At 35.1% G+C, this 22,890-nt stretch overlaps 1 protein-coding gene across 1 annotated transcript in view; it reads left to right on the plus strand.

Annotated features, from left to right (window-relative positions):
- The window catches only part of Las (lipoyl synthase, mitochondrial), a 194,874-nt gene that overhangs the window by 157,644 nt on the left and 14,340 nt on the right, over positions 1–22,890 (plus strand). Inside the window, exons 8-10 of the mRNA XM_090401861.1 lie at positions 6,801–6,946; positions 17,528–17,598; positions 20,619–20,730. Coding sequence (XP_090257987.1) covers positions 6,801–6,946; positions 17,528–17,598; positions 20,619–20,730 — 329 coding nt within the window. The remainder of the gene's footprint in view (positions 1–6,800; positions 6,947–17,527; positions 17,599–20,618; positions 20,731–22,890) is intronic.

Genomic DNA, 22,890 nt, shown 5'->3' on the forward strand with positions numbered 1-22,890 from the left:
CATATTTCCATATACAAGTAGTTAAAAGGAGTCACACCTTAATACTAAAATACTCTGGATTAGAGATAGATATTCAAAGTTTTTTCACTTGGTTATACTATAAATTAAAAGCTCCAAGAAATTATATTATTGGTTTCATCCTTTATCCAAGTGTAAGCAAAGTTTGCAAGTTAAGTCACTTCACAACTGGGCTACTTGTATATAGAGATTAATGACCTCACATTAGTTGCCTTAGTATCCCACAATGCAATGCACATATCCTTATGGACATATAATGCTAAGCAAGAATACTGTAAGGATATGTGCTTTCCATTGTGGGATACTAAGGCAGTTGATGTGAAGTCATTAGCCTCTATATACAAGTAACCCGTCATGAAGTGACTTCACTCACAAACTTTGTTTGCTTCACTTGGTTAAAGTATAACTAAGTGAAAAAAAACTTTTAGCAGCTATCTCTAATCCAGGTGGTTGCATGAGATTGACTGTATATTCTTTCTTTGATAAGCTTGGATAACAGAAGTTATCCAAGCTTATTTGAGTACAAGTTACTAAAGAGATTTTTATACGATTAATGCAAAAATATTTTTTTCAGTACATGGTGAGAAGATAGAGAACAAGGAGTAATCCCTCTTCCTTCCCAGAAATTATGTAGGAGTGTGGTTAATAGTGGGGGGGGGGACTAGATATTTTGCTTGGTGTGTGGTGAATGAATGGATGGAATGAGTTGCTAGAGATCTAGTCATAAATGCTTTTTTCAGTGATTGAATTCAAGAAGCATAAAAATGGACATTCTTTTTTTCTTCTTTTTTTTTTTCTTGAAAGTTGGAAAATAAATGTTTTCATTTATTTATTAACAGCATTTAATAATTGTTTTTATATAATGAAAACTGTGGTGAATTCATCACTAAAAAACACACGTATAACCAGTGATTAGTTTTAATACGTAAATATTTCATCCCAAGTATCTTGGGACATCATCAGTACAGTAATTCAAACAATACTAGGAATAACATACAGTTAGGGTGCATGATTACAAAAAATATAACTGAAAAAAAAAAAAAAAAAAAAACATATATAAAGAGATTATTTTACATAATTGGTCTGTGTAAAAGCTTGATGTAGACGTTCATGTTTAAATAAAGATCTATGTAAAAGTTTCGACTTTTCCCAATAGATCCTATGGTTTGGGTTTTCAACTCCATGTTGAGAGAGAGAGACCAGATTTCTGCAGTTTGAAAAGACGAATATGGTCTTGATGTTCCAAAATTCGTTTCTGAACAGATCTACCTGTCTGTCCAAAGTAAGACAAATTGCAGGAGCATGGGATCTAATAAACTCCAGATAACATCAGAGGTGAGAGTTTGTCCTTAGGAGAAGATAACAAGTTATAGATCTGGTTGATGGGTTTGTAAGTAGTGGCAAAATTGTGTTTCTTCATAATTTTTGAAAGACGTTCGGAGATGCCTTTGACATAAGGTATGGGGATCCTATGGGATTCTTCTTGTCTAGGTTGATGGGGAAGTGACTGATGATTTTTTGAGTTGTTTTAAGATTATATCCATTTAGTATGGCTGTATTTTTGATTATTTCTAGTTCTTGGTTTAGAGATTTTTCAGAGGAGCAGAATTTGTGTGCTCTGGTAACTAGTGATTTAATGATGCCAAATTTCTGAGATGGATGATGAGCAGAAGAATTGTGAATGTAGCAACCTGAAAATGTAGGCTTACGACAGACAGACGTGGCGATGGAACCATCTTCTTTTCTTTGAATGTGTAAATCCAGAAAGGAGATACCCTGTGGAGATTCTTTTTCTAGCGTAAAGTTGATGCAAGGGTGAAGAAGGTTTATTTTGTCTAGAAACAGGTATAATTCATGTTTGGGATAATCCTGAACATGAATTATACCTGTGGAGATTCTTTTTCTAGCGTAAAGTTGATGCGAGGGTGAAGAAGGTTTATTTTGTCTAAAAACAGGTATAATTCGTGTTCGGGATAATTCCAGACTGCAAAGACGTCGTCGATATATCGTAACCAAATTTTTGGTTTGGGTTCAAAAGTGAAAATCTTTTCTTCCAGGTGTTCTAGAAACATGTTTGCTAAGCTAAGTTTGGTGATAAAGGAGAGTCCATTGCTGTTCCTTCTTCTTGCTTGTAAATTTTACCTTTCCAAGTAAAGTAACCGGATGCAATAACAAATTTGAATAATTCATGGAAATTTTTGAGTTAATAATTCTACTATTTCTTTATGGGGAATGTTAGTGAAGAGGGAGACAATGTCGAAGCTAATTAACAAGTCAGTTTTTAACAGTTGAATGTCTTTTATTTTTGTATGAAACTCTGATTTTTGATTGAAGAGGCTGAGTGGCCTATGTGAGGACGGAGAAGGTTAGATAAGAATCTTGATAACTTGTAAGTCGGGCTGCCAATAGAATCTACGACCGGTCTGAGTGGAACATTAACTTTGTGAAGCTTAGGTAAACCATAAATTCTAGGCGGTCTAGTATGGTATGTCTTGAGTGTTTTAGTTGTTTCTTCATCTAAGGAGGATTCATCAAGTAACTTATTTAATTTCCTGAGTTGACATTTTGTAGGTTCATAATCCAGTTTGGCATAAGTATTACGATCTCAGAGTAGTAAATTCATTTTCCAATCATATGAATTGGTATCAAGAACCACAGTGGTATTTCCTTTGTCAGCTCTGGTAATGATTATGTTTTTATTACGTTTTAAGGAGGTAAGAGCTTTCAATTCTGATGGTGGGATATTTAAGTCCGAAGGTTTGACATCGTAGATTATTTTTGCTACCTCGAAACGAAGTCTGTTGGTTTCAATACTGAAAAGATGGCTGATATTTCTCTCTATGTTTTGTATGAAATCCAAATAACGAATTAAATGTTCTAGCTCTTGCTAGAACATTTAATTCGTCTGTTGTTAGTGGACGGTTAGATAAGTTGACTACCCATTTTTCAGTCGGTAATTTGGTAGTGATCTTCTTAGAATGATATAGTAAGTTAAGATATTTATTATGTAGATGAATATTGCTTTTATCAAAAGCTTTTATCCCCGAATTTTTTGAGACACTTATAATCAATTGTAGTAGATCTTGATTTAACGTATTTCATAATTCTGCTTTTAGTTCAGTAATTTTTAAATTATTTGTTGCCAATTCATGCTTAGAAACTTGTAACTGATTAAATAGTAAGGAATGGCTTGCTTTCTGATAGATTTTATGCACCTGGAGATTTGATGACTTTTTTTTTTTTCCAGTTATATTTTAATTTACTTCTATAACACTTTACTGCACGCATATTGAGATTCCATTGTAATCATGCACCCTAACTGTATGTTATTCCTATTATTGTTTGAATTACTGTACTGATGATGTCCCAAGATACTTGGAATGAAATATTTACTTATTAAAACGCTGTGGTTATACGTGATAACTAATATTTAAGGAATTGACAGCGTATACTAGAAATATAGATTAAATAAACTTTAATATATACTTTCCGATATTTCGGCGAACGTCACGTTGCCATCTTCTTGGGAACTTACTGCAAAGACACGTGCACGCAAGTACTAATAACAGCAAATGAGACTGAATCTAGGAAGCTAGCGTTTTCCTAAAGTCCTGATGGTGCCCCCTGGCGGGCTATATTGGTAGTTCTTGGCCTTTGGGCTGAAGTTCTTCTGATAAAAGTTTCCCAAATTTGGGGCAGTCTCATGCATCCAAATTTTTTGAGGTTTGGCATGTTCCTAAGGGCCGAGGCTGATTCCATGAATAGTCTTTCATACTTGAACTTGCTGCGGTGTATTACTGTGGCTTTCTTCCATCTTATTCTGTGGCGAGTATCCAGAGCGTGGTCTGCAAGCCCAGAGTGGCTGTACTGGTGAAATCGGATGTAATCCTTGTGTTCTGAGATTCTGATATTTGCTGTCCTGCCTGTTTGGCCAAAGTAGGACAGTTTACAGCTGCAAGGGACCTGGTATACACCAGGTAGGTCTATGGGAAGTGGTTGGTCTTTGGTGGAGGGGATAAGGGATGCCAGTTTTCTATGTGGTCTGTAACAAGTGGTCAAGTCATGTTTTTTTAAGATTTTATTGATTTTTTCCGAGGTGCCTCGGATGTAGGGAATGGTGATGGATTTAGAGTAATCTTTTTTGTGAAGGGAAGGGGGTGGTGGGTTGTGGATAACTGGGTTAAGTATTTTTTGGAGGGGGTAGCCGTTGGCTGAGAAAGTGTCACGGATGTGATTTAGTTCAGTGGTTAGGGCTTGATCATTAGAACAGATTATTTTTGCCCTGTTGAATAATGTCTTAATAACTCCATATTGTTGTGAGGGGGGGTGATGGGATTGTTCGTGAATGTATCTGCCTGTATGGGTGAGTTTTCTATAAACTGAGAAAACCAAGGTTCCATCAGGTTGGCAGGTGACTAGTGTGTCTAGGAAGGGGAGGTTATTGTTTTCTTCTTTTTCCAGGGTGAATTTTATTCTAGGGTGTTGGTTGTTTAAGTGTGTTAGGAAGGAGAGGAGTGAATCCGGGCCATGTGGCCAAATAGCGAAAACATCATCAACGTAGCGAAGCCATATGGTAGGTTTTTGTTGGGCTGAGTTTAAGGCTCTCTCTTCAAATGTCTCCATGAAGAAGTTTGCCAAGGGTGGGGAAAGTGGTGAACCCATGGCTGTCCCCTCTATCTGTTTGTTGAATTTTTCCTGCCAAACGAAATAGCCTGAGTCCATTGTAAACTGAAATAGGGCTGAGATATCGCGAGAAAATTTAGCTTGGATTAGCTCTAAGGTTTCTTTGAGGGGGACATTCGTGAATAGGGAGGAGACATGTCATTATGTTGGAGTGTAAGGTTTTCTATACTGGCTTCGAAGTGGGCCGAGTTTTTTATGTGTGATGGTGTATTGCCAGTATAGTGTGAGAGCGCTTTGGCTAAATGCTTGGCTAGTTTGTAAGTGGGGGAATCAATGCCATCCACTATGGGACGTAATGGCACATTTTCTTTGTGTATTTTTGGGAGCCCATATATGCGGGGGGGGGTCTAGAGTTATAGGGTTTTTAGTCTGTTGGTAATCTCCACAGGCCAAGAAGTGACCTTCTTAAGGAGCCTATGGAGTTTACTAATTTGTGAGTTGGTGGGATTGTAATCAATGGGGAGGTAAGTGGAACGATCTAATAATAAAGCCTTGAGCTTACCTGTGTAATCTTTAAGATTGAGTACCACAGTGGCGTTCCCCTTATCAGCTTTGGTGATCACTATTTTTTTGTTTCTCTTCAATTCTTGTAGTGCCTTGTATTCATTAATGGATATGTTGGATTTTGGAGGTTTTGCTTTATTGAGAACACAGGCTACATCCAATCTAATATCGTTGGCGATGTGGTTTGGAAGTTGGCGAATCCTGCGTTTAATTTGGATCATTAATTCCTCGGCCGGTAATTTCCTAGGAGCAATGGCGAAGTTGTGACCACGTGACAGAGCGTGGAGTGCTTCAGGCTTTAAGGTAGCTGAAGAAAGGTTAACAACAGTGTTGGTTTGTAGTTTCGGTTTGGACGCCGAGTTCTTTATTAATTTATCAAACTTGTTGATATGTCGGCTCCGTACTCGTTCAAATTCTTTTCTAGCGATTACAACAGACTAAAACCCTATAACTCTAGACCCCCCCCGCATATATGGGCTCCCAAAAATACACAAAGAAAATGTGCCATTACGTCCCATAGTGGATGGCATTGATTCCCCCACTTACAAACTAGCCAAGCATTTAGCCAAAGCGCTCTCATACTATACTGGCAATACACCATCACACATAAAAAACTCAGCCCACTTCAAAGCCACTGAACTAAATCACATCCGTGACACTTTCTCAGCCAACGGCTACCCCCTCCAAAAAATCCAAAAAATACTTAACCCAGTTATCCACAACCCACCACCCCCTTCCCTTCACAATAAAGATTACTCTAAATCCATCACCATTCCCTACATCCGAGGCACCTCGGAAAAAATCAATAAAATCTTAAAAAAACATGACTTGACCACTTGTTACAGACCACATAGAAAACTGGCATTCCTTATCCCCTCCACCAAAGACCAACCACTTCCCCTAGACCTACCTGGTGTATACCAGGTCCCTTGCAGCTGTAAACTGTCCTACTTTGGCCAAACAGGCAGGACAGCAAATATCAGAATCTCAGAACACAAGGATTACATCCGATTTCACCAGTACAGCCACTCTGGGCTTGCAGACCACGTTCTGGATACTCGCCACAGAATAAGATGGAAGAAAGCCACAGTAATACACCGCAGCAAGTTCAAGTATGAAAGACTATTCATGGAATCAGCCTCGGCCCTTAGAAACATGCCAAACCTCAAAAAATTTGGATGCATGAGACTGCCCCAAATTTGGGAAACTTTTATCAGAAGAACTTCAGCCCAAAGGCCAAGAACTACCAATATAGCCCGCCAGCGGGGCACCATCAGGACTTTAGGAAAACGCTAGCTTCCTAGATTCAGTCTCATTTGCTGTTATTAGTACTTGCGTGCACGTGTCTTTGTAGTAAGTTCCCAAGAAGATGGCAACGTGACGTTCGCCGAAATATCGGAAAGTATATATTAAAGTTTATTTAATCTATATTTCTAGTATACGCTGTCAATTCCTTAAATATTAGTTATCATGTTTAACCAGCGTATAAGCCTCTGAAAGAAAAATTGTGGTTATACGTGTGTTTTTTAGTGATAATAATATTTATGTTACAGATTAATTTATATTAGTAAGCCAAAAGTTCAATTGTATTTCAGATATATAAGAGATCCAAGAGCAAATTATCAGCAGTCATTAAATGTTTTAAAACATGCTAAAGAAATTAAACCTAGCATTGTCACAAAGACATCCATCATGTTGGGATTTGGTGAAACTGATGATGAAGTGAAGGAAACAATGGAAGGTACTGTATGAAAAATGAAATATTTTAACTCTTGTTTTGCAATAGTTGAAAAGAAAGTACTGTAATACAGGAATGAAAAGAACTCTACAAAATATGTCTTTGCATAATAATGATAATACTTTGAGGAGTGGGAAGGGAATAGTAGTAAATAAACAAGAATTAGTGTTACATGACTGTATAATGAGTCACTGAAATGGGCATGAGTTAATATAAACTTTGTATACCAAAGAGGAACACTGTGTGTGGAATGTTATCCATAATACACAACATCTTAGGAATGTTCTCACTGAGCAGTTGACATTCATTATTCTTCTACCATATCACTTGCTAACCATCCTCTTGCAGCCTGAATTTTGATCTATAAATATTGTTCCTCTTTTCTCTCTCTCTTTGCACATCACTTGTTTTTCTGTCTGAGTGAATTATTCTAGACAAGTATAATTATCCATGCCATGTGCACAGGCATGATTTATGTTTATTCCAGTTATAATAGACTTTTGCTAGTACTTTTTTTACCTCGTATTTTGTAAATTAGTGATGTCCAACCTTATGTATACATTAATTCGAAGTTACAAATTTACATTTGAAGGGAGATGCTGTTTTATTGTTTGGTTTTGTATGGAAATAACATAACTGGAAATTGGTTTTTCATACTCTTTACTGGTAAAAATGCAACCAGTTGAAAAATCCATCAAGTTCTTATGGCTAACTTACACATGGCTAAAAAAAAATAGCCTGACACATTTTGTTTATTAATAATATTTATTAAAATATTTTATATAAAATACAAAATGATCTTAACTATTATCAAAATACAGTGATCATATTAAAAATTATAAGTTTAAATAATAAAACTTGGCTTTTAGCAAAACACAGATGGTGCATCATATTGAATAAATACACTTATTAACCAATGATAATAGATATAATTAGGTTTACTGACTAATAACTGAATGCATCAATTGTAGATATTTTTGAATATGTATTAAGAGACCTATGAATTGGTCTCTTAATAGAAACCAAGGACTTATCTTAAATGACATCTAGAAATCTTTCATTAGATCTTTTAGCATGTCAGATTTCAGTTTTCTAACAATTATTACATGATACCTCCAAGGAGTTCCAAGACTCATCGAGGGAGGGCACCTACTCTACAACTCTTTGTCTCACCACTCAATCCACCAACTACAATGAACTGCAACCACACTAATGCCATCTACTGCCCACCACTACTACTAGTATTTCAATAACATCCATGCCCAAGGTAGGATTCGAACTTGCACCTACTCTACAGCTCTCTGTCTCACCACTCAATCCACCAACTACAATGAACTGCAACTACACTAATGCCATCTATTGCCCACCACTATCACTAGTATTTTGACAGACAATGACAAACATCCATGCCCACGGTAGGATTGGAACTTGCAGCCTTTTGGCTGGAGAGCAGGTTCACTAACTACTCGGCCAACCAGGCCAGTAGCTAATTTGTCAATCCAAGCTTGATCACTCAGTTAGGTACATGGGCCTTGTTTTTTCTAGGCAATGTCTGAGCCAGCACGTTGTACTTTTCCTTTGCACTTTCATATGAGACAATTTTGAAGATCAAGAAATATAATTTAATAGCCATATTTTTTTCTTATCAATAAACTATTTTCTTTTTTAATGAAGATAATTATTTCATAATTATCTTCAATCTTCACTGAGTGATAACTAATGTATGCTATGCAACTTTACATTCTTCTTAAGATGAATTTTTCATTTCCATGTAATGAAAAATTGTAATGATTTTTTTCAGCATTGAACAGCTCTGTAGTTATCCATTTTTTATGCATTTTGATAATCCTGAAGAAGCCACCAGTTGTGTGAGTGAAACTAGTTAGTGTAGGTTTCATATACTTAGAATGACTAATAAAAAAGTCATTGCCAGACTAAACTCAGGTTTATTATAGATGATATCAGGTTGGTATTATGCAGTATTTCCTCAACAGAACATCCTGTTTGTCCAGAGGAAAAGAGAGATAGCAATTACAAGGAATTCACTAAACACCTGGAAAGGGCAGAGGAGTCTATTTATTCTTGGTGGAAAATAAAAAAGAAAATAGTTCATTGATAAGGAAAAAATATGGCTATTAAATTATATTTCTTGATCTTCAAAATTGTCTCAAAGATTCCAGCAGTATGAGGAACTGGAATTTTCCATACTGGTTCAGGGTTCTTAGGAATAGATCTGTACTAAGAGTTCAAAGATGTGCTAAATCCTCTGTGAGGAAAAGCCATTCTAATTAGAACTTGACAGCAAACAACTTAGCTTTGTTGGAGCAAACAACTTGACATCTATTCAGCAAAGTATATATCTGTTCAGCAACAGTATCATGGTGTATCCATTCCCTTTATCCAACTCAGCCCTAACATTATAAAATATGAGAAATTGCTTAGACATGACCTGCCTTTAATACACCCATGCTGTTCCTTGCAAAGTATATCTTGTTTGTCCACCCATTACCCCATGCAAGTTCTAACCAACTTCTTTAAATTGTTTATAATTACTCCAGAGATATTGATAGATCGATAGATCATACATTCTTTCCATTCCTGTGGGATTTTTCCTGAGCTAAAACTCAAATTATACAAACATATCAAGGACAGTTCCAGTATCCAGTTCAGCTGACATTCCTCTAGTAAATGAGCCGATATCTCATCTGTTCCAATTGCCAAATTCTTATCCAGGTTATGCAACAGCTGCAGAACCGCCTTCTCATGCACCTCTATCTCTTCATCCAATGTAGTGGTAGCACTGTATACTATGTTACATGCACTGGATTAATAGATCTTGGTAAAGTGAGCACTGATTATTTGAACTACCTCATCTGGTTCTGATACTAGGGTACCATCTGCAGTCAGTAAAGTTATTTCTTCCAAATTCATTCTTTCTTTTATTGCAATCACAGAACAATAAAGTTCTTTTGGGTTACCTTTAGCCAATTTCTTTTCTTACTCCAACTTACTTTTCCATACAATACTTGTAACTTTTCAGACATGAGCTTTATATATTTCATAACACTTCTCACTCTTATTCTCACGGCATTCCTTCCACATCTTCTTCTTATGGATCTCTTTCTTAATGAGATTGCACATCCCTTTCACTTCCATTCCATTTGTTCTTCGAACTCTGGGGACATATTTACATGCTACATCATTTAAGCATGTTTTAAAAGCTTCCCATGCCGATATCCTTCCTATTCAACAACTGATATCATGGAACCGAAAATAGTATTCTCTTGAGTTTGTCATAATTTTCAGATTTGTATTTGAGCATATAACCTGTCTTGATCAGAACATCCATACAGCTGGTTACTCTCCAGGTCAGTATAGCATGATCACTGTCACAAACTGTTGACAAAATAGTCATCTTTAACTGAGACACTTTGTGATGCTTTGATCAAATATAACACTTTTTGTCCTTGAGTTGCTTCTTTCACATCTGCTTGTGAAAGTTGTTGCACAATAGCTCAGTAAATTCTCCTTCATTCTTATCATGAGTTTTCTCAGCTACCCAATCAATATTTGGATAATTGAAGTCACCCATAATAATTATTTGTTTGGTACTCATCAGGGTAATTTAACTGTGCATTTCTTTCTCCCTAACAATTGAATTTCCAAGTCTGTAGCAACATCCCATTCTGTATTTCATCCTGTTAGCCTCCACTTCATGCCATATAGCCTCAAATTCACTAGAACAGGGAACATTATTCCAGTTACAACATCCTACTCTAAGACCCAGGTTTGAAATGAATTTCACTTGAAATTCATTGCAAACAATTTTAGGCCACAATGTATTCACCAAAGCAACAATGTTTGTAATGCTCCTGGCATTTGTTTATAGACATAACAAGTTATCTCCTCACTTTTTCTTATACTTAAGTCTACAATATGCTTAGCTCAGTTTGACAACTTTCTCTTTTCCCTCCCCAAATACATCCAAAATGCATGAACCAAAAGTGTAGTCCATCCCCATTCAGCATATTCATAACCGTGCTCATTAACATACATATCATTATTACATCTACTAATTCCAGCTGCACTTACATATGCATCCTCAGCATTCATCCCATGATGATCTAGTTTCCCTGACTTTGTGCATTAAGTCTTATTCCAGTAAATAATTTCTCTAGGCACCTGATGCCAAATCTATTCAAGTGCAGTCCATCCCTCTTATACAAATTTTTATCTACCCTCATACTTCACACACATCCACAAACTCATACCCATTTTTTACTACATAGCTTGCACATTGAATCATTTGCTATTGTTGCCCTCCTTACTCAATCCTGTTGTTGTAAACATTATCTTATGTGTTTGTGCTTATTTCATAATTGGCTGCACCATTGTAATATTTCTCTATATGCTTTATTTTCTATTGTTAATTAATCTTCTCTTCTCTATTCCTACTTTTGTTAGTTTATCTCTACTGCCTTTTTAACTCTTTATCCTTTAATACTTTAACTTCGTATTCTTTATTAACTTTACTCTACTTTTAGTATTTTTCCTGTACTGAGAGAACTCTGGAAATTTATTTAGATTAATCGACTGCACCGCCAGTGCTCTCCTTGTGGTATAAGATATAATATTACTTCCAGTAGAGTTCACTCTGAAATTATCCTAAAGCCCTTCTTAACATTAAACAATCGTGGCTAACATTAAATTCCTTCGCTTACAGGTTCGTGTTTATTTCAAAACAGTGCATTGTGTAAAGATTAGGAGGCACACTTTGTAAACAAAACAAACATATTTATTTACACTAAATTGTAATTATACAAAATCATACAATAGGGAAAGATTCTCTCTTAACTCCACTTTAATCTTAAAACTTCAGCAATTTAATTTAGAAAATGCATGGAGTCATGCAACATATTATTTCAACATTCAAAAAAAAACTATCAGCCCATTACAATTCAAGGAATATCATGCTCTGCTACTTGTAACTAGTAATTCTAACTATAAAATGCAAACAAACTATTCTTAGATGAGTTATATCAACACTTAAAGAAACTTATCAGCTCTTCTCAGATAGGTTCACACACCATAATCAAACACAATGAAATTAACTCGCATATCTTCTTTAACTCTATTATGCACTTGTTCCTAGTTCCTCTTTTGGTTCCTTGGCTTCTCATCCATTTCAGGTATTGACTTCCACTCAAAGATTCTGTCGTCACACTCGAAATGACTCGCGGGGCCTGGAGCACATTTTTCCCGATGTCTATGAATCGGCCGAAGGGAGCCCGGTGATCAAGGCACTTGGAAGATTGTCCTATTAGCAATGCATGCTGGTTCTGTTTCTCTTCTCCCTCGGTAGTTTCACGGCTCCCATGGCTGTCCCTCGCGACTTCACCCAGACCGATGAACACGGCAAATCGACTCCTTCTGAAGTTCTCTCTTCTCTTTCTCCCTTCCTTCTTTCTTCTTTTTTCTTTTTAGATGACCTTTATACAATTTTCTCAGGTCTCTGGACGAAGGGTCAAGGCCCCGAACATTCCCACACAAATGGTCTTGACCTTCACGTTAAAGCCCACTTTGGTTCTCACCGAATATACACACTTAATCCTATTTTCAAAAAGGCAGAACTACTTCAGAAGTATACCGCCCTTTTACTACTGACCTGGAAGGTGGTATCAGGCTGACTTTGAGCACATTAAAATACACTTACACTATATACAGTTTCAACATCAATACTATGCCGATTTCTAAGGCGTTGCCCTTGAACCTTACAATCTAGACATTTTTCTGTTTTGTACAATCTTGCATGTTAATTCCCTGGAGTTAAAATACATGGGCTTATTTAAAATATTTACATCGTTAATACAAAGTTAGTTTAGCTTGTTTACGAGTTGAGACCTCTGTAAAAGTCGATGCAAGAAAAAGGAAAATTTCTACTGCATCGAATTTTACATCGTATCTCTATAATAAACTAACCAATTTTACTTTTTCATCTTACTGTCTCATTTCTTCCATCAAGCCTTTCTTATCTTCTCTCATACTATATTTGTCACATCTTAAATCATTAGTTCCAACTAACACCACTATTTGTTTTATTTTTCTATATTACTATTACCTTTGTTATATCCTTTGTTTTAGCTCCTGGGAAGCTCAGTGTTCTTACAACATACAAAGAATATGCACATATAAAGGAAATTGAGCACTCATGCATGCATATACACAGACACACAAAATAATAAATTAATTAAAAATAAAGCTGATATTAAGAGAAGAAAACTTCAATAAATTAATGGAAATATCACTAATGTCTTGATACATTTAGCAAAGTAACAGTAAACAAAATTTGCTCTATAAAATGAAATTTTTTCCCCCTGTTCAGAATGCACAAATGACAGACAGCAGCCATAATGTGTTAATGTTAATTAATATATGCAATTGATGAAATAGCTATTATGTGACACTTCCTTCGAGTGCCAGGACTCATCAATGGTGGCAACACTACTCAATCCAGCATATGCCAACATTATCTCATACAATATTTTTCCCTCTTAATTCCATATGAAATTAACACAAATTAATTTCATTAATTTGTGTTAATTTTACAAAACTAATTGGTGAAAATTGATTTAATTGTTGATCACCAATGTTTTCTACAATCACAAAGAAAAAGTGTGACAAAATCATATTGTTAAATTTATGACCTTTAATTAAATCTTGTCGTCTGCACCATTGTAAAATCTTAACTTTAAATTTTACTTTACTTCAACTCAATCTTAACTTAAACAGTCGTAACTCTGAGCTCTTAATCCGTTGCTTAATTTAATCTCTTAAATTTCAATCCTCTCTTTCCCTTTTGTCTCAAGGCCACAAATATTATTGTTCATGTGTGCAAAATCAGATCTAAGAAATTGCCTCTGGCTGGAACCTATCTCTTTGTCTGAACAACTGGCATTTTTCTAAATTGAATTTTGGAAATTTATTTGATTTCTAGCTGCGCCACCAAAATTCATGGATAGGAGATGAATATCCTTCCAAAGAAAAACACTCAGTAAAACACGGAACCTTTCTCTTACTTAATATTAAAATCCAGTAATGTAAAACTTCTATACTACAGTCATGGCTATTCAACTCTAGGACACACAGATTCGAATTTTATGAGCAGTGCATTGGTATGTAGAAATCGGGCAAATTATTTAAACAAGAAAACAATTTATTCATAATCAAAGAAAGTACAAAAGGGTTGATACTAAAATCATGAGTTAATTCTCTGGCTCTATACTTCAATAGTAACTCATGAATCCAAATACAATTAAACCTCTTAGGTAAACAATCCTTGTAAAGCAACGTGTCTGTGATATTTCTTTAGTTAACACTTAATCACACGCACATGCACACACACACACACACACACACACAGAGCAATTCTTCCATTCTAAACAAAAGCAGGCTTAGCTAATACCAACAATATTAAGCACATACTATTTCACCTTAAATTATGCTTAGTTTTCTCTCATACAACTGAACGAGATAATTCTAAGAATAGCTTAATGCCTATAGTCCTCAATTATCATTACCAAGAAAACTTCAGACAAATCACCGTCACAATTCTGTCTCAAGTAAGAACAACATAAAAACCTTACTTTGAAATAGTAGTCTAGTCCACTCTCATAGATTCTTTAATTCTCTTTCTTCTGATACTTTCTGATCTTAGCTACGCACACAGCACCTTTTTCCTCAATTTTTGAGATCACTTCTTACTTTGTGAATGTCAGGAACTTGGCGGCATGAAAATCTGGTAACTACTTTCTTCTAAAAACAACTCAATTTAGTTGTCTCGCACTTCTGGCACCTATCGGCTGGAATGCAGGACTTCGACCTTTAATCAGGTCATCTTTCCCAAACCTGGATCCAAAACAGAACGAAGACGAACTTATTCTGTCACACACATCGAATCTGCCTCTCCTTCTGCATGGCCTTCCACCTGAAGACGATTAGCAAAACTCCATTGCGACTCTGTAACCTCTGACCTCTGTTGCCTTAACACTCATAGCTTACATCATAACCTGCGTAACCTGCCTCACCTTGACCCTCTCGTGACTGCATCGACGTAACCCCTCGTCATGTCCCAGTAATCTTCTCCTTCTCTCCCTGTGTCGTTGCAGCAACCCCCTTTTATCTGGCTCACTTGAGACCTTGGGTTCTGCCATGTTTTAATCCCTTGGGTATTTTGTTGGTCTGCACCCTCCACCTTTTTCCGTTGTTGCATTAAGGCGGGAAACCCCTGTACGTATTTGGCCTTCATGCTTGTAATCACCCTGGGTCATAAGTTAATGAGATAAACTGGAAATACCTTTGTCTGGAACTTTCTTTTGACATAAATTATTTCGCATTTAACTTTCTTTGTTCCTTTTTACAAAATTTTGGCGGTTACACTGTTTAACAATTCACAAGAATTTATTTCTATATTACTAAACATAACAATTTTTTCTGATTAATCACAAGTATATTGAATAGAATTTCGTTTTCCAGTAAAATCAGTATATAAGGTATTTTTGTATAAAAATCCTTCTATACACGATTTTACAATATCATATGAAAAATGTTTTATTTATATGATATTTTTTAATCATTTAATGGCAATATTGCAATTGTTTTCTTTAATTTTTTAAAAATTATTTGCCTATTTATTTATTATTATTTAGAACACTTCCACAGATGATAGACAATGTCCAATATGAAAAATATATAAATTAATAGTTTTTTTAAATGAAATTCATGAGTATAACAAATGCTACCAAGAGCTACGTATGTTTCAGTAACAAACTTCACATATACAACACACGATAGTGCTATGTTAGCATATATTCATGCATCACGAGGGAACGATGCATAAATCACCATAATAATAATAATAAGAGAAATTCCCTCAAATTTATTAACCTTATTGATCTTATTTACTAATCATGAATAAAACTGAAAACTAGTTAATAAAGTACGTTGTGCATAAACATATATTATTTGTTCTGCTAATCAAGGCAGTACTTAGTCTAGAATTCTAATTTTATCTGATCTCATTACCTGATTCTGTAAAATTCATTTAATGCTTCTGTTGTTTTCCTGTTGCCATCAGCATTATTAGGATTTTTGAATTTCTCTCTTTTTCTCTTTCATTTTAAAGAAAATCTCTCTCTCTGCACACCTTCCTCTTACCAGTGATCTTTTTTGATTATGCTTTGGATGTTGTTTGGCTTCTGAATAGTTCTTATTAACCTAATCTTGATTTGTTTCTTCCATGGAGCAGTATACAATAGTCATTCTTAACCTCATGTTGTCTGTAAGTAGAAAATGTCAAGCAAGATCATAATCATGATTTCTGTTCTTTCTTTCCTTGGTTGGATCCAGTCTTCTAATTCAACTATTTGTACTGTGAATGCATTACTAAAACAGTTCTTATAAATGTGGAAACTGTGTCATGTCCATAGCTCATTCAGTATTGATGATACCAACCATTTGGCTTCATATGCAAAACATCAATAATGATATTCCTTGCATCCTAGTCAAAACATTCTGCAACCTTAGTAAGATTGTTTGGAACTGAAGGTCAGTTAGCCAGTCTCATATGTAGGTGGCAGTGTTCCCTCCTAAAATTTCAGGTTTTTCTTTCTCCAAAACAGACAAACCAGCTAGAGACTGCATGTTTTTACAGACACAGTAGACAGTGTTTAAAGGATTAACTGTCTTGACATTAATTAGATATATATGAAGCCAAATTGTTTGGCTGTGGTAGACTATCAAGCCTAATATACTATTGATAAAATGAAATGGAAACATTTATTCCCATTCCGCTTTAAATTGCAATCATTATATAAGCATCCGTTTTCTAAAAAGTGAATGAGAGTTCTCCAAGGTAAGAATAAGACATTATAACTGGCTTTCATTGAAGTCTCTATCTTTCTTTGACATAATTGTTTAAAATTTTAGTAGTCTCCTTGAGTATTTTACATAATGAATGCTCAACATCACTTAATATGCCTCCATAGCTGAGTATTAGTGATACCTTTAGGTTGGAAAGACCTGGTTTCAAATATCCTCTAGAATACAAAGAACCTATAATTTGGCTGGTCTCACATAGAGATAGAAGGATCTTTCTTCCTAAACATTCAAACCAGCCAGAAGAATGCATGGAATTAACATAATTTACTTGCCTCTTAGGTTGTTTTGGCCATTACTGCCCCACCACTTAACAATGAAAATAATAATAATTTTTGGATGTTAATTCTTAGGGAATGCTAGTTATTATGACAGTCCATCAACATTTCCTATCATCATCTTTCTTCCTTTCAGATTGGTGTTTGTTCATTCATCAGCTCTTCTATTTCTGAAGCACTCTTAACTATATCTTCACTCCACTTGTATCTTGGTTTTCATCTGGGTGGTTTTCGCTGCCTTTCTTTAAATACCTTTTGCAAATCTTTCATCACCATTTCTTAAATTATTTCTGCTTACACATTGAATGTTAATATCAGGTTCATGTCTGACATTTCTTAAATATCTTATATGCAGTAATTTTTGTACTTTCAGATTTAAGAAATGCAAAAGTAGATTGCTTAACTCTTGGTCAGTATATGCAGCCTACTAAAAGACACCTGAAGGTAAGTAAATCTAAAACTAAATATAGTATTCCAAAAGTTATATTAACATGAAGTATAAATTGAATTGTACTTTTATAAACCATTTGAAATTATAGTGTGATTGAACAGTTTGCTACCTAATGTGATCACTATTGTAGTGATCACTTGTTACCAAGATCACTACGTCTCCACCCATCTCCATGTTTGGAATTATTTGTATTTTGCCATTATGTAGGTAATTTCTTTGTTCTTTCTTATTATTCATTCATAATTTATATTGCATTTGTTTTATATCCATTCAACTATTTTTCATGTTTTAGTAGTGATTTGATAACACTAATAAGTGGGGGAGAAGAGAGAGAGTTTTCCTAGACAAGAAAATAAGTAGCTCCATACATACACAGTTCATATTAAGACATTTGAAATAAAACAAGATAAGTTCATGTCTCTTAAACTAAAACTAAATTGGTGATATCAAAAATTTTTTTTTAATGTATATATGTGTGTGTGTAGAACTTTTCAAGCACCTCAGGCCTCTGTTAAATAAGGTGATGAAATTCATCTATCCCATGCAGACATATGAGGGTGGTGTGAAAAGTTATCTGCCTAACAATGAAAAAACGAATTTATAATTTAAAAATTATTTTTATTTTTCAACATAATCTCCCTTAAGACTAATACATTTATTCCCGCAATGCTCCAGCGCCATTATCCCGTCCCTGTAGTGGTTCTCAGTAAGATCTGCAAAATACCCCTCTACAGCTGCAATCACCTCTTGATTCGAAGAAAAACGCTGACCAGCGAGGAAGAGTTTTAGTTTTGGCAAGAGATGGAAGTCAGAGGGAGCCAAATCTGGGAAACAGGGTGGATGTTCCAACAATTCATAGTGAAGATCCTTTAATTTTCCATTGCTAAAACACCTTTGTGGGTAGGTGCATTGTCCTGATGAAAGATTTTTTTTCTTCTACAAATGGGTCTTTTCTTGTGAATTTTTTTGTCTAGTTAAAAGATCAGAATAATATTCCCCAGTTATTGTTTTACCCTTTTCAAGATAATTAATAAACAAAATGCATTTAGCATCCCAAATCACCGATGCAATGACCTTTCCTGCTGATGGAACCGACTTTGTTTTCTTTTTACTCTTTAGAGACACTTGTGACATTATGAATTATAGACACGTTTACACAAGAATATTTTAATATTTACCAATTATTTTAGTCTGAAAAAAAAGACTATCTTCAGTGACTACATAGGAACAGTTTTTAAACAGAATGTAGCCACTGAAGATAGTCTGTTATTTTTAGACTGAAATATTTGGCAAATATTAAAATATTCTTTTGTCTTCTTTTTTGTCTGAACAACCAGCTTCTATCCACTGTTTTGACTGCTGTTTGGATTCTGGTATGTAATCGTGAATCCAAGTCTCATCCATAGTAATAAATCGATGCACAAAATCAGTTTTTTTCTTGTTAAAATGCTCCAAGCACTGTTCAGAGATTTTCACGTGAGTGCATTTTTGATCTGCTGTGAGCAAGTGTGGCACCCATCTTGTACAAAACTTTTTCATTTGCAATTCTTCGTGCAAAATATATCCTACACGTTCTTTTGGAATGCCTATAGTCTCAGCAATTTCACTCACTTTGACTCGCCGTCATCCAATACCGTATCATGCCCTCGATCAATGATTTCTGGTGTTGTTACACTTTTTGGACGGCCTTAACGTGGATTATCTTCAAGGCTGGTACGGCCACGGTAGCCCATTTCTTAATTGTCAAAAATGAAGGAGAAGAGTGTCCATAAACTTTTATGAACTTCGAATGAATTTTTTTTGGCGTTAAACCTTCTTTTACAAAGAATTTTATAACTGCACGATACTCAATTTATCCATTTCGAGGATAAATTTCAGGGATACAGACAATACTTTTGCTTTGGACAGCTGTATAAAACCAACTACTTGATAGAACTTGCAATTTCACATGGATGCTTATGACAGATGTACCAACTTAGAAAAAAAATCATGCTGATAGTGTTGCCATCTGTGGTCGAGGCCAAGAACTTTTCAGACCACCCTCATATATCAAAAACATTCATGCTCACAGTGGGATGCAAAACCACGTTCCGTTAATTGGAGTGTGGGTATACTACCCAATCAGTCAACTAGGACAACAGTAGAGTGATAAATACTTTGAATTTAAATTGACACCAAAATCATGCTTTCTTCGTATTTTCATCTGTAATCTGAAATATCTTTATTTGGGATTTTTCAGGTGGGGCTGAATTAGCCAAAACTTTTTTTTTCATAATCAAATTCCTGACATGTACCCTCAAGGGGTGTACAGGGTATTATGATAGTACTACATGAAGAACTTGCATCATTCCTAACTGCCTATCAACAATTTTCCTCCAATAAAAATCCAAGAGGCTATTTTTCCGGCAGCGTAAATTAAGATAAGGGGATAATAAATCCCTCATTATTTTAAAGCCTTTTCATACCAAATTTATTACAACAGTCATTCAATTTAGTCAGGGAATGTTGCGGACTTGTACTACTGGATTTATTTAAAAGTATAACATCATAGATCTCCAAGTTTCGTATCCGGCTTTAAAATAATGAGGGATTTATTATCCCCTTAACTTAATTTTCCTCCAAATCAATCTGTTATCTCCAACGTTATCAGATCTTATATTTCTATCTTCTAAGGCACTTTTTACTGTATCAGTCCAGTACATCTTTGTCTTTCTCTGGATCTTTTTCCTGCCAACCTGGCAGAGAATACTTGTTTTGCTAATCTTTCTTCTCTTATTCTGTTTAAGTGACCATAGCATCTGAGATTAGCTCTGCTAACACATTCCTGGATGCTAACAATGTCAAGTTCTTTCATAATATCCTCGTTTTTAATATGACATTGATGCCATCTGTTCATGTCCCTAATCTTTCTCATATTATGAATATGAGAAATATCCATTTATCAAACTTGCTTATGTTCAAAATAACTATAGGTAAATAACTGAATCAGAACTATTTTATATTTGTATGTTAGGTTGTGGAATATGTTACACCAGAAAAATTCAAGTATTGGGAAGAGACAGGAAACAAGATGGGCTTCTTATATACAGCCAGTGGTCCTCTGGTACGATCATCATATAAAGCTGGTAATGTTCTTTATATATCACTTTGGATTTCTTTAATTTGTTTTACATTCATATAATTTTGAAGATCAGAATCTCTCGCTCCCTTTTTATGTGAATTTCACCCACATACGGTTATGAAACTACAGTACATTGATACCATTGTTGGAGTAATGTTGCTTCACAGAATTAGATAATCAGAAACCCTGCTCTGGAGATCAAACATGGAACTTTTCAAACCACTTTATCCTCCACTAAGTAAGGTGGTGGTCTCACACCAAGTAATGAAAATACACCTAAAGACATTCACCAATATCCATGTCCTTAATGAGATTTGAAACCACAACTTGTTAGTTTGATATCAGAGATGTTATCCACTCAGCAATCTAGCAGTCTGACATGTAATATCCTAAATTTTATATTTCTTTTTGTGCAACACTTTTCATCCTGATTAGATCAGCTGCAGTTACAAAGTCCTGGTGAAGATGTTTCAATAAAAATAAACGTTTGCTTGGTTAAATCTAATTTTTTAATTTAGTCAATCATGCTTTAGTTATTAAGTGGAGTATGACATTTGAAATAGTATACAAAATATTTGTATATAGAGTAAGGGCCAACCGTATGACGTTTCACTTTACGACAGTCTGCTCATGCAATGATTTTCACTTATGTCCAGTGCCTATTTATATGAGCGTCATTTGCTCATATGGCAGTTTTAATAACATGATGTTGCCATGAATCAATCAATGAGCAGTTTTCATTCAGTTGTTTACAACATCATTGCTCACTGCATATCTATGTTTTGGTGTTTGACTGTGAACCATAAACTGTTTATAACCATTATTTTATTTTGTCATCATCATCATCAAATTCCTCCCATGTACCCTCAAGGGGTGTACAGGATATGATAGTCCTACATGAAAAATTTACATCATTACTAACTTCCTATCTATAATTTTCCTCCAAATCAGTCTGTTACTTGTCAAGACTCCAACATTATCAGATCTTATATTTCTATCATCTAAGGCACTTTGTACCGTATCAATCCACCTATCTTGGTCTTCCTCTGGATTGTTTTCCTGCCAACCTGGCAGAGAACACTTATTTTGCTAATCTTTCCTCGCCCATTCTGTTTAAGTGACCATACCACCTGAGATTAGCTCTGCTAATGCATTCCTTGACAACATCAAGTTCTTTCCTAATATCCTCGTTTTTAATATGATATTGCCATTGATGCCATTTGTTCACACCTCTAATCTTTCTCAGGACTCTCATATCTGCAGTCTCTAGTCTTTGGTCCAGTGTTTTACTTCTGACCCAGCTCTCAGATCCATAAGTTAAATCTGGTTTGAACACTGTCTTGTATACAGACAGTTAATTTAGTGTTCCGACTAATTTCTCTCTTATTCCATATGAATTTATTCAATTGACTTCCTACCATACCAGCTTTGCTGATTCTGTTGTCTATTTCTATATTTAATTTACCATCTTCACTAAAAATCGTGTCTAAGTAGCTGAAATGTTTTATTTGTTCCACAGGTTCTCCATTCACAACACAGTTGACATTATCAATATTTCTGCTTATTTTCATTGTCTTTGTCTTGTTATTGCTGACCTTCATACTACCATATCTATTACAACAGTTATTCAATTTAGTCAGTGAATCTTGCAGACTTGTAGCAGATATATTTAGAAGTATAACAATGTCTGCTCTTTGCTTTATGCAGACAATGTTATACTTCTAAATATAGAATTTTGATATTTTGTTTAATACCACTTTCCTTCATAATGTGATCCATATAGATAATGAATAACAGAGGGGATAATGTACATCCTTGTCTCACACCAGATTTAACATTAAACCATCTTCCTGTACTTCCTTCAATTCTAACTGCTGACTTACAACTCAAATAAAGACTAAGTATTGCTTGATATAATGCCTCATTGACACCATATAACTGTAACATATTGAATTGCTTCTCTCTTGGCACCGTGTCATATGCCTTTTCCAAATCAAGGTAAAGGTATTGTTGCTTCCAGTGAAAAGAGGAAGACTCATAAACTTATATGTAATAGGTACGTTAGATATTAAAATTATTAAATTTACTGATAATGATGTATCAAACACTCAGATAGGGCTGCAGACAAAACTTACACTAATGTTCTTGTGGTTGTTAAAAACAA

This window comes from Typopeltis vanoorti, chromosome 12, assembly GCF_054136105.1.
Source record: "Typopeltis vanoorti isolate ZY-2024b chromosome 12, IOZ_Tvanoo_1.0, whole genome shotgun sequence".
In the NCBI taxonomy this organism is placed as follows: domain Eukaryota; kingdom Metazoa; phylum Arthropoda; class Arachnida; order Uropygi; family Thelyphonidae; genus Typopeltis; species Typopeltis vanoorti.